The 13,455-nt window shown below is 43.6% G+C and overlaps 1 protein-coding gene across 11 annotated transcripts in view; it reads right to left on the reverse strand.

The window, feature by feature from the left end:
• Positions 1 to 12,466, reverse strand: part of sh3glb2b (SH3-domain GRB2-like endophilin B2b) — a 43,784-nt gene extending 31,318 nt beyond the window's left edge. For 3 of the 11 annotated variants that reach the window (XM_055875232.1, XM_055875225.1, XM_055875224.1), the window contains exons 1-5: positions 12,319 to 12,466; positions 6,999 to 7,140; positions 6,235 to 6,246; positions 4,029 to 4,157; positions 1,419 to 1,552 (exon numbers count right to left, since the gene is read on the reverse strand). In XM_055875232.1, coding sequence (XP_055731207.1) covers positions 1,419 to 1,552; positions 4,029 to 4,157; positions 6,235 to 6,246; positions 6,999 to 7,140; positions 12,319 to 12,381 — 480 coding nt within the window. In that variant the 5' untranslated portion in view covers positions 12,382 to 12,466. The remainder of the gene's footprint in view (positions 1 to 1,418; positions 1,553 to 4,028; positions 4,158 to 6,234; positions 6,247 to 6,998; positions 7,141 to 12,318) is intronic. The other 8 variants (XM_055875230.1, XM_055875222.1, XM_055875233.1 and 5 more) reach the window with 5 other exon arrangements.
• Positions 12,467 to 13,455: the final 989 nt, after the last annotated feature.

Below are 13,455 nucleotides of genomic sequence, written 5' to 3' on the forward strand. Positions count from 1 at the left end.
TATTACAGACTACAAAGGGAAGCACAGCCGAGAGCTGCCCAGTGACAAGAGCCTACCAGACGAGCTAAATCCCTCTGTGCTCGCTTCAGGGCAAGTAACACTGAAACATGCATGAGAGCATCAGCTGTTCAGGACGACTGTGATCACGCTCCCCGCAGCCGATGTGAGTAAGACGTTGAAACCGGTCAACATTCACAAGGCCGCAGGGCCAGACGGATTACCAGGACGTGTACTCCGAGCATGCGCTGTCCAACTGGCAAGTGTCTTCACTGACATTTTCAACATGTCCCTGATTGAGTCTGTAATACCAACATGTTTCAAGCAGACCACCGTCCCTGTGCCCAAGAACACCATGTAACCTGTGTGGTATCCCAGGAGGTCTACCCCAAGGGATGGTAATAGAGGGGAGGTACGTGAGGCGACGTTGGCTCCCTCTGCTGGGAATACGGGAGCTGGGCACCCCGACACGGACAGCTAAGTGGAGGTAATTAGAGGAAGGTGCCAACCAGCCGTGGAGGCTAAATAAAAGGAGCACGATGGCACACCGCGGGAGAGAAGGGAGAGAGACGGACACCAGTTAAGAGAGAGAAGGAAGAATGAGCAAAACCTAAGTTACTTCTTTGATATATTTATTTTCTGTCTTAAGTAAAGTTGTTTTTCGGACTAAAGCCTCCCTGTCTCTGTGTCAATCTCTGCACACTCAACCCAACACCCCACGGTATACCACACCTGCCTAAATGACTACCGATCCATAGCACTCACGTCTGTAGCCATGAAATGCTTTGAAAGGCTGGTCATGGCTCACATTAACACAATTCTCCCAGAAACCCTAGACCCACTCCAATTTGCATACCACCCCAACAGATCCACAAATGATGCAATCTCTATTGCACTCCACACTGCCCTTTTCCACACCAAGACAGTCGTGAAGAGGGCACGACAAAACCTATTCCCCCTCAGGAGACTGAAAGGATTTGGCATGAGTCCTCAGATCCTCAAAAGGTTTTACAGCTGCACCATCGAGAGCATCCTGACGGGTTGCATCATTGCCTGGTATGGCAACTGTTCGACCTCCGACCGGAAGGCACTACAGAGAGTAGTGCGTACGGCCCAGTACATCACCGGAGCCAAGCTTTCTGCCATCCAGGACCTCGATACCAGGCGGTGTCAGAGGAAGGCCTAAAAATTGTCAGAGACTGCAAATAACAGATATCTCTAGCTTAAACAGACAGATTTTGATGGGGATTTTTTTATTATGTTAATTAGATTTCCGCGAGGGACAACCACTGTAGGCGAAGGGTTAAGGTACGTTCTTAACTCCGCGAACACTTACACTTATCTTCAGCTTGAAGTGCCTAAGGGGTAGAGGCTAGGGATGAGGGGCTAGGAATTGATTTAGGATTTCACAGAATACTCACAGATATGGTTCTCCAGTCTCCCTCCAGGAAGTTGCGGAGAGGAGTGAGGAAGTTGATAGCCGAGGTCTGGAGGAACTCCCTCTCCGCCCCGCCCAGTCTACTCTGGTACTCCCCCACCGTGATCAGGGTACTGCCTGTCACTCACACACACACACACACACACACAATTAGGTTGATGACAGAAGTGGATGATTAGGTTGTTGACAGTGAATATACATGACTGGGCAATAATAATATGGCCAATTCCTTTTTAGTTCCTTAGTTCCAGTCCATTCAGGAGACAAAGGGACATACCGGACCGGGACATTGAATTCCATGACATTCGTTCAGTTTCCTAAATTACCAGGGAGTTAGAATGGAATGAAACTGAGCCCAACTCATCAGATCAGAAGTGCCCGGCCATTGACCCAGTGGAAGGAGGAGCGAGAGAGAGAGAGAGATAGAGAGGGAGCCAGGTCAGAGACTCCGTCCCCTCCACTCCCAGTGAAAAAAACCTTCCAGTACAGTAATCGAATTCAACAATAATGTTTTCATTTAAACTTTGCTTTCAAAAGCAGCACAAACATAGAACATTTAAGAATGAACAATAGCCATTGAATTCTACCGTGCTGATATACTGTACGTTATAGGGATATAATGTACACTCTAGAATGCCCTTCAAACCCATCAGAAACAAGTATTCAACAATGGTAAAAACATAAATCATTATAGCCATGCATTATATCAACCCTCCCCCTTGTTAGGTTCTAAATAAACAGAGTAAAAACTACCGGACAACTAAGACAAGCTCAAACCAAGTTTATTCACCCAATGGGTCAGACAGCTGAACAGACAAAGACATGATCCCACCATCACAAGTATATATACCCCACTTAAGAACAAGTCTTCTCCTTTTCTTTAAACATGACATCTTTATTGCTAGGCAGGAAGTAGTAATAAATTGTTCCTTCTCCCTTAATGTGACCTGACCTCGGCCTCCATTCCTCACTAATCCACAGCTCTCCACCCTTATCAGTGACCACAACCATCTGATTGCCTTTCCCTTACTCAATAACATTCTAAGCCCCTGGCTCATATGCAACCTTAACTGACCCCACCATATACATTACTCCTACCATTAACGTCTGGTGTAGCAAGTATTTGAAATTACAACCCAACAACTGAAACCAGACTGTGTCCCTTCTCCTTTCCATAGGATACCTGATGTCTAACAATAACATGTTCTGACAGTGTAAACCTTCTGCATTCCCCTCTCCCCCTTAGTGACTTGATTAAGGATATTTATAAGTCAGAACTCATCCCCCTCAACTCAGCATCTCTCCATGCTTCACTGCATTAACCACTCTTTACTGCTTTTATAAAGGATGGATGGATGGATAGATAGACGGACATATAATCGTTTTGAGAGACTGGGGATTTTCAGTAAGAAACTGCCACTGGAGGGAATTTCTTGGGACCGCACACGCACACACACACACACACGCACAGCGTGCTAAGCCAAGCTGCTAAGTTGTGAGGCATGGTATCATCAAACCGCTGTGTAAAGGATCAGATTAGTTGTGAGAGGAGTGGGTATCCCGCCAGCTTCCTAGGTAATCAAAGTCAGCATCAGAGCTATAACTCTGTCTATAGACACAACTATCCATTATCACACTGGCTCAGTCTATGGGAGACAAAACAGTCGCAAGCTGCATTTCTTGGGAATTTATATCATAACTGGCGAGTGTTGGCCTTCCTTTTCATTCAAGTTGGATTACTGCAGCACCCAAAGATCATCATTAATATACTGGCCCACAATGCTCTGTCAGGGGTTCTTAAACCTTTTCAGCTAAAGAGACAAGTTACAAAATGAGCGTCCTTCCGTGACCAAATTCCTCCTCCAAAGACCCAAATTAAGTAATAGTGTGTGATTACCGGTATATTGTAAACTCATAACACATTTCACATGCCTAGAGCAGAGTTTAAGAAACCCTACTCTAACATACAGTACAATGTGTCCAACCATTACTTAGATTGTTGAGAGAAAATCCCTTAAAAATGTGCCTAGAAAGAGAACCATTAAGAGATTCCACTTCACTGCAAGAATGCTCATATTGTGTTCAGGTTGAACACATTTTCTAATAGACTTGGGTATCCCCATCTGGACAACTTGAGTCACTTTGGCCATGGTCCACATCATACATTGCAGTTGGGCATCAGATTGCTATGTCATAGATGAGGATATCTGATATACTAAACACCTATTCAGGCGTTATGTGATCTGGCAAGCGACTGCAATATAGTCGGCCTGGAACGCGGCCATTATGTTCTGAATAAAATGGAGGCCTGGGCAGCTGATGGAGGCTGATGGCATTTAGAACACTGGGTACTGCCATGTTGTTTGTTTCTGTGCCAACCACACACAGACAGCTGAGCACCTGGTACAGTGTGGGCAGCATTGCCAGCCCACCCAGACACATTGGCATCAATACATTATGTAGATTTCAATTAAGATTTCAATTAATACTAAGGTTCAGGAACAATGACTTTCAAAAACAAGAGGGTGTTGCAGAACAAATAGCAGAATAGAGTGTTACTGCACCTCCTGCGGCTGTCAAACGTTCCACCTACCATATGGGGTCCCTGGGCCAAAGTCTTTAGCAGCATCCAGCATATACTGTCCCAGCAGCTCTCCATTGGTTGTCCTGGATGGGATCTTCTTATCTAACTTCTCATAGAAAAACTCCTCTATACGCGCACCTGTGTAAAAGTAAAGAATAAGATAGTTCACACCAGACAGCAATTAGGTACCTCAATCAGTAAATGTAGTGCTTTTCCTTTGTGCCAAAAACCCAATATTTTTTTTTTTACCAAGGTGCAAAAAAGCACAAGTAATATAATGATGTGACACCTCAACCCAACTCCCTCGAAAAACCTGAATCCCCTGTCTTCTCAGTATTTATCTATGCCCTTTCAACAGAGGCATTCATTAATTAGCCTACATCATTTATCACTAGAGAAAAGTCCTTCAGGTACAATGAAATTACCTAAATGTCTCTTCCATTTTCAAAGCAGTGAGTTTTAAAACCATACACCAAAACAACTCTACTGAGCAATAACAATTCCGAAATGTACGACTTATTGATTATAAACGTAATAACGTACATATGGACAGACAATGAATAACAAGACTTAACAGTTGACAACTCCTATCTACAATGTTATACTGCTTGTTGTTGGAAAGTGAAAGGCAACATTGATCAATGCACTACAGAAGAAGACACAGCATGGGAGTGAAATGGAGGAGGTGGCAGTTCTCTCTGGAACCTATCCAGCTTTCTACACACAACATTTAGCAGATAAACAAAGGCTTCTTTTTTACCCCCTCCAAACACTTTTACAAGATATACATACATACACACACAACGGGAAAAGCACATCAACAAGTACACACACACGATGACACACACTCCTTGATGAGAATGAGGGTAGGGGTGAGGTTGGTGGTTCCTTCACAGATTTGTCCCAAATGGCACCCTATTCTCTATACACTGACTGTACAAAACATTAGAAACACCTGCTCTTCCATGACATGGACTGACCAGATCAATCCAGGTGAAAGCTATGATCCCTTATTGATGTCACTTGTTAAATCCATTTTTAAGCCTTGAGACAATTGAGACATGTATTTTGTATGTCTGCCATTCAGAGGGTTAATGGGCAAGACAAAATATCTAAGTACCTTTGAATGGGGTAATGGTAGTAGGTGCCAGGCGCCCCGGTTTGAGTGTGTCAAGAGCTGCAACGCTGCTGGGATTCACTCTCGCAACAGTTTCCTGTGTGTATCAAGAATCCAGCCAATTTGACACAACTGTGGGAAGCATTGGAGTTAACATGGGCCAGCATCCCTGTGGAATGCTTTTGACACCTTGTAGAGGCCATGCCCTGAACAATTAAGGCTGTTCTGAGGGCAACTCAATATTAGGAAGTTGTTCCTAATGTTTTGTACACTGTCTACTGTAGGACTCTGGTAAAAAGTAGTGCACATCGTAGGAAATAGGGTGCCATTTGGGTCCCTCCTCCTCTGCACAATTAGCCCTCCTACCCTAGTTTACCTTGCCTAAATCAATACCGTCCCAAATCTGATTTGAGACGTGCACACAAGTCTCTTCAACTAATCTTGGTTACCCAGAAGTAAAATTCTTGTAAAAAGTTGTAACTTCCAGTTTAATATGTCCACGAGAGATTACTCAACTAACTTTCGTGCAACACCTCAATTGAATTTGACATCGATGACACTATTTATGCTGAAGTTTCCCTTGTGTGTGCATATCTCAAGTCAGAGCAACCAAACAGGCCTTGGCCTTGCATGGAAAGTCACCGTAAGAATGAAAGTCCCTTACGGAGTGACATTTTGCAGAGAAAGAAGGACCAATTGGAGTTATTAGCTATCTATAACCAGCCATCATAGGCAATCATGTGAGTACAAGGGCCTCGTCCTATTTCAGCACCCAGCCCCTTCACAGTTCAAAGATGCTAAAGGACTAAGCAAAAGTTGTAAACCATATGATAAAGTAGAACATGGCATTGACCTATCCAGCTCCTTCAGATCTGTGATCACTGAGGGGGTGCAGTATGTTAAGGGTTTAGGTCCAAAATGAAATCATTCCACACATTCCAACTGACCCCCATAGGAAGTCTTATGGGGGTGGGGAGCCTCAAGTACGCTGCTACTACGACTACTGCTGCTGCTACTACTACTACTGCTGCTGCTGCTGCTACTACTTCTACTGCTGCTACTATTGCTACTACATACTGAGAGTGGAGACAGACTTACCAGTGTGGTCAACTGTAGCATGGAGGGTCAGAAAGTCAATGGTTAGTTTTCTAACATACTAGTTTTCTTTCTCTCAAAGGGACCAATGCCACAATGCACTGTATACTTCAATAGTACTTATTTGGACATATGCATGTCGGCAAAACACGGCCAGAGAAAAACGCTAGCTAGGGCTCAGAACCCAAAACACAAACAGAGAAAAACACTAGCTAGGGCTCAGAACCCAAATCACGGCCAGAGAAAAACGCTAGCTAGGGCTCAGAACCCAAAACACAAACAGAGAAAAACGCTAGCTAGGGCTCAGAACCCAAAACACGGCCAGAGAAAAATGCTAGCTAGGGCTCAGAACCCAAAACACAAACAGAGAAAAACGCTAGCTAGGGCTCAGAACCCAAAACACAAACAGAGAAAAACGCTAGCTAGGGCTCAGAACCCAAAACACGGCCAGAGAAAAACGCTAGCTAGGGCTCAGAACCCAAAACACGGCCAGAGAAAAACGCTAGCTAGGGCTCAGAACCCAAAACACAAACAGAGAAAAACGCTAGCTAGGGCTCAGAACCCAAAACACAAACAGAGAAAAACGCTAGCTAGGGCTCAGAACCCAAAACACGAATAGAACGGCATCACCATGAAGGCTCCTTTCAGCCTGGTCGCAGATCTGTTTGTGCTGTCTTGTTAGGCATTGGCAATGACCATGGGAGTTGACCGGACAGCACAAACAGGTCTAAGACCCAGCTATAGGTTGCTTTAGGACTGGGTCTTACTTGGATTGGGCTGCAACAAGACCTCTGTTTGCCTGAAGATCTTCTCAGTCCAGTTCTTGGTGCAGTCGGCCCGGGCGATCAGATTCTCCAAGTGGGCATCGAGCTCAGTCTTCTCCGCAGAGCCCAACTTCTCTTCTGTGAACTTGGGAGACAAAAAGGAATAAATCATAATTACTGACAAAAACATACACCTAAATAATGTAGGCTAAGACAGCATACGTTATGACTGGCAAAAAACAACATTGTTCTGTAAGTCAGTGGCAGCTGGGCAAATTGTAACCAGCCGAAACGGTTCTGTCTGGCTCTGAAATGTTTCCGTGAATGGCCCATTTTGAGCAGCTTGTGACTGCTGAGGCCTTCTAAGCCTAACCTCTCGAACTACAACACAAAGCTAAGCAACCAAATGAACCTAAGCTCAACCACCATGTCGTGTCTGTGGGTGGAGGGAGGGAGGAGCGGAACAGACAGACAGAGAGAGAACTGTGAGGATAGCAGAGCGCAGAAGCTTCCCGAGTGACTGCTGTATAGTTGTGCAGCAGCCACACTGGTAGTCTATCCGGCATCACAAGACGTCTTGAGCTCCCTCATTCCATCTGGCACCACAAGACGTCTTTAGCTCCCTCATTATGACTCATGATTAACCAATCACTTGAAGACTTTCACTTCTGCTCCACTGCAAAATGGCAACAAGAAAAAGAAGCCTATCATAAGGCTATAATAAATGTAGCTTTGCTTGAAATACCACTTGATCTGGCGTGAATATAACAGCTAACCCATTTCATACGCAGTACATTGAAATACATGCCATATCTACTCCTAAAAAGTACGACAACCACATCCCTAATAATGTGCTGACAATATCAAGCCATTTCAAAATCTTTATCTTTTGGGCTACTGGCTACTAAGTGCATAATGTGGTTTGCCATCAGCCACAGAGCTAGTCTCACAGCACAGTAGGACTACATCAGCCACAGAGCTAGTCTCACAGCACAGTAGGACTACATCAGCCACAGAGCTAGTCTCACAGGACAGTAGGCCTACATCAGCCACAGAGCTAGTCTCACAGCACAGTAGGACTACATCAGCCACAGAGCTAGTTTCACAGCACAGTAGGACTACATCAGCCACAGAGCTAGTCTCACAGCATAGTAGGACTACATCAGCCACAGAGCTAGTCTCACAGCATAGTAGGACTACATCAGCCACAGAGCTAGTCTCACAGCACAGTATGACTACATCAGCCACAGAGCTAGTCTCACAGCACAGTAGGACTACATCAGACTTTCTTTCTATGCATTGGTGCGCTCAGGTTTATTTCTCACAGGGGGATTTTTAGCATGTGAAGACAGGAGCTTGAGATGGCATAAAAGGGCTGTTACAATGACTGTTACTGGTAACCCAAATCCAAACCATTAGAAACCTAGGAAAATGCTTCAGTGATTACCATTCTAACGGAATGGTAATATTTGGCCATATTTTCCTGTTCTTGGATCACATGTGGTCGTCAACAGAGGTGACTGGTGGGAGCGAAACATCTGTTTCCTCTCGAGTGACCCTGCACTTTAGGTTGAATCACAGTTACTGATTCGTGGAGAAATCCTGCCCCTAGCATTTCACACAGTAAAAAGCTGATACTACTACTAGCCATCTAAAGTGAGCTCTAAAAGTATTGTGATAGTGACATATTGTTGTTTTGGCTCTGTACTCCAGCACTTTGGATTTGAATGATACAATGACTATGAAGTACAGACTGTCAGCTTTAAATTGAGGGTTTTTTCATCCATATCGTGCAAAACGTTTAGAAATTACAGCCCTTTTTGTACATAGTCCCTTCATTTCAGGGTACAAAAAGTTTAGGACCCATTCACTTATGTGTATTAAAGTAGTCCAAAGTTTAGTATTTAGTCCCATATTCCTAGCATGCAAAGATTACATCAAGCTTGTGACTCTACAAACTTGTTGGATGCATTTGCTGTTTGTTTTGGTTGCGTTACAGATTATTTTGTGTCCAATAGAAATGAATGGTAAATAATGTATTGTGTTATTTTGGAGTCACTTTTACTGTAAATAAGAATATAATGTTTCTAAACACTTCTACATTAATGTGGATGCGACCATGACTACGGATAATCCTGAGTGAATCGTGGATAATGATAAGTGAGAAAGTTACAGAAGCAGAAATATCATACCACCATTACAATAACAGGGAGGTTAGCATTTTTTTTGGGGGGGGGGTATAATATTTAAGCAATCAGGCATGGGGGGGGGGTGATATATGGCTAATATACCACGGCTAAGAGTACCTGGATACAGTTCTTAGCGTGGTATATTGGCCATATACCACAAACCTGAGGTGCCTTATTGCTATTATAAACTGGTTACCAATGTAATTAGAGCAGTAAAAATAAATGTTCTCATACTCGTGGTATACGGTCACATGATGCTGTATTGTTCACTTGCTTTACCAAAACCTGTACAGTGTGGACTTGTTTGACCATTAAAGGCCTACATTGCAGGCTATTCAATCCATTGGCAGCCATGTAAGCCCTGTGAAAACATCCAATTCCAGAAGCCAGAGAAACACTAAATTCCAAATAGGCCTAATTTATACCACTCCAAGTTGAAAAAGTACTGAGAGTGGTAGCATACTAGTGCCGTTGTGGATAGGCCTAATGATAATATATTTTTTTATTTTTGTCATTTAACAGAGACAATTTTTTAAAACTTTTTTATAATCTAACTCACAACCCTGGCGCTGCAACTGCCATGCTCTACCAACTGAGCTACACAGTGGGATCGGTTTAATGGTCAATTGCACACAAGGTCCAATTGAAATTTGACTTAACCCAACCCCTCTGAAAGACACACATACACAGTGTACTAAACATTAAGAACACCTTCCTAATGTTGAGTTGCGCACCCCCCCCCCCCCCCCTTCATATAGTCTCCTCCCCTTCATATAGACTGATTGAAGTGGATTTAACAAATGACATCAATAAGGGATCATTGATTTCACATGGTCAGTCTATGTCATGGAAAGAGCAGGCATCCTTAATGTTTTGTCCACTCAGTATATATACAGTGCATTCAGAAAGTATTCAGACACCTTGACTTTTCCACATTTTGTTACGTTACAGCCGTACTCTAAAATGGATATATCACATTTACATAAGTATTCAGACTCTTTACTCAGTAACTTTGGCAGCGATTACAGCCTTGAGTATAACGCTACAAGCTTGGCACACCTGTTTTGGGGGGAGTTTCTCCCATTCTTTTCTGCAGATCCTCTCAAGCTGTTGGATGGGGAGCGTCGCTGCACAGCTATTTTCAGGTCTCTCCAGAGATGTTTGATCGGGTTCAAGTCTGGGCTCTGGCTAGGCCACTCAAGGACATTCAGAGACTTGTCCCAAATCCACTCCTTCATTGTCTTGGCTGTGTGCTTAGGGTCTTTGTCCTGTTGGAAGGTGAACCGTTGCCCCAGTCTGAGGTCCTGAGCGCTCTGAAGCAAGTTTTCAACAAGGATCTTTCTGTACTTTAATCCTTTTATCTTTCCCTCGATCCTGACTAGTCTCCCAGTCCCTGCCGCTGAAAAACATCTCCACAGCATGATGCTGCCACCACACTTCACCGTAGAGATGGTGGCAGGTTCTCCAGATGTGACACTTGGCATTCAGACCAAAGAGTTCAATCTTGGTTTTATCAGATCAGAGAATCTTGTTTCTCATTGTCTTAGTCCTTTAGGTGCCAAAAGGCTTTTGGCAAACTCCAAGCGGGCGGTCATGTGCCTTTTACTGAGGAGTGGTTTCAGTCTACCATAAAAGACCTGATTGGTGGAGTACTGCACAGATGGTTGTCCTTCTGGAAGGTTCTCCCATCTCCGCAGAGGAACTCTGGAGCTTTATCAGAGTGACTATCAGGTTCTTGGTCACCCTTCTCCCCTCCGATTGCTCAGTTTTGGCCGGGCGGCCAGCTCTAGGAAGAGTCTTGGTGGTTCCAAACTTCTACCATTTAAGAATGATGGAGGTCACTGTGTTCTTGGGAACCTTCAATGCTGCATAAATGTTTTGGTACCCTTCCCCAGAGCTGTGCCTTGACATAATCCTGTCTCGGAGCTCTACAGACAGTTCCTTCTCACTCATGACTTGGTTTTTGCTCTGAGACGCCCTGTCAACTGTGGGACCTTTTATAGACAGGTGTGTGCCTTTTCAAATCATGTCCAATCAATTGAATTTACCACAGGTGGTTGGACTCCAATCAAGTTGTAGAAACATCTCCAGGATGATCAATGGAAACAGGATGCAGCTGAGCTCAATTTCGAGTCTCAAAGCAAAGGGTCTGAATACTTACGTAAATAAGGTATTTCTGTGTTCTTTTTAATAAATTTGCAACAACAAAAAAACAATGTTTTGCTTTGTCATTATGTGGTACTATGTGTAGATTGGTGAGGGAAATCCATTTAGAATAAGGCTGTAATGTAACAAAATGTGGAAAAAGGGAAAGGGTCTGAATAATTGCCGAATGCACACACACTCATACAGGTTTTGGAGAGGGGGGCTGTTGTTGTGTGGGGAGAGGGGAGGGGGGGTAAATGCCTTGGTCAAGGGCACAATTGCAGGCAATGGCATCTAGGATTTGATACCAGCAACCCTCCGGTTGCCAGCTCACTTCCCAACAGATTTTTCCCTTCGGTCCTGGGATTCAAACTGGCAACCCTCCGGGCTTGCCTCTCAAATCGCTAAACTACTGTACCTGCCGGCTGACAGGGAAACAGGTCAATCCTATGATTAGTATACGACCAATGACTGAGGAATAAGACATAGGCTGCTACACACACCATTATTAGTCCTCACGCAATACAGCATAATACAAAAATGTCGCCTTTTTTCAGTGAGGACTGCAATGACAACCAGTGGCATGATGCATAGAAATGTATAGCAGACAGGTCTAGTAGCCTAGCCCTACAATTCTCTGACAGGAGTGTAAAGTAGCGGTTAGAGGAGTCTCCGCCCTGTATCCTGGTGACCGTCACATGCACCCCTCGGCGCTACGGTCGAAAACAGACATAAATAATGAAGAAGGGCTTAACCAGAATTATCGGCTTACAATGACGTTAACGGTGAGAAAAACCTAAACGAAAAACATTCCCTATTCTTAAATATTTTTGAAGTAACCGTTTATATTTGGTGTTTGCAGCGTTATATGAGAAAGACGACCCTTACAATCCGCCTCGGAATAAGATAATTACAGACTACGCACCTCGGTCAGAGCACGACAAAAAACAATTATTCATAGGATTTCACATAACACATTCACTAAATACCTGGACTGCACGGGTGAAGAAGACTCCTGCATCAGAAGTAAGCTTTTTGAGATTGAAATCCATCGTATCAGTGTGTCCACCGCTTCTTCGGCTTGTTACTGTCCCCTGCAAAGGGAGTCCTGTCGCGCAGATGCGATGATGTAGTACACAAACGCACAGCCTGGTCTCAGACCAGAAGTAACATAGTAAATGTAAATCCGGGATGATGCAGTACACAAACGCACAGCCTGGTCTCAAATTAGTATGATATGTTACGTTTAGGTTACGATATGATATATGTTACGATATGGGTACAGAAGACAGAAGGTTACTTAAGAAATCTTGAGTCTATTGACCGTGAATCTAACTAACATAATTTTTTAAAATCCCCATCAAAATCCATCAGTTTAAACTAGAGATATCAAGTTTTTTTTATTTGGGCTGCAGCTCAATCCATTGCAACCACTTATGTCGGCCTTCTGCATCTACTGTACGGTGGGAGGTGGCTGAGCTACAGCGGTGTTTGTCAGAACATGAGACATCCCGCAAATCGGTCTTCTCACGAAAATGTCTGTAGCATCCGAGCGGTCAACAAATGACTCAATAACAAGATGGTGTTCTCCGTTTTATTCTTCGACCCCACAAGTGTCACAGGACTTGTCTGAAGGTAGCCCATACAAACAAATGGAAGTATGGAGGTACAGTAGTTTTGTAGCAACAAAAATAAAGGGTTAAATATGTGTCCCAAATAAATATATATATATATTTCCTGGGCTTTCTTATATCTCCTGGATATAGACCTCTTTCAGTGTTTGCAAACATTGCCGCACGAGAGGGATGCACACAAGTTGGTGGAAGGGGAGTTCTTATAAAACGGCAGCAGAAAAAGCCTCTATTTACATGTTGCTTATGAGTGCATTTCACACTACGTTTGGATTATAATTGGATTTTAAGGCTCATGTGAATGTTCTGTTTAATATAATGTTTGTGTCATCATCGCAAATCAACTGCATTATACTTAGAAAACACTTCAACTTCAACCAGTAAAAATGTCTCTTTGGCTAGCTTTTGATACATCTATGTCAATGAGTGTTAGCATTCTAGCTAACAACTGCTGCATCCAAAATAGTTATTTTGTAAAGATCACAACCAAATATA

The sequence above is a fragment of the Salvelinus fontinalis genome, chromosome 21 (genome assembly GCF_029448725.1).
Source record: "Salvelinus fontinalis isolate EN_2023a chromosome 21, ASM2944872v1, whole genome shotgun sequence".
Classification (NCBI taxonomy): Eukaryota; Metazoa; Chordata; class Actinopteri; order Salmoniformes; family Salmonidae; genus Salvelinus; species Salvelinus fontinalis.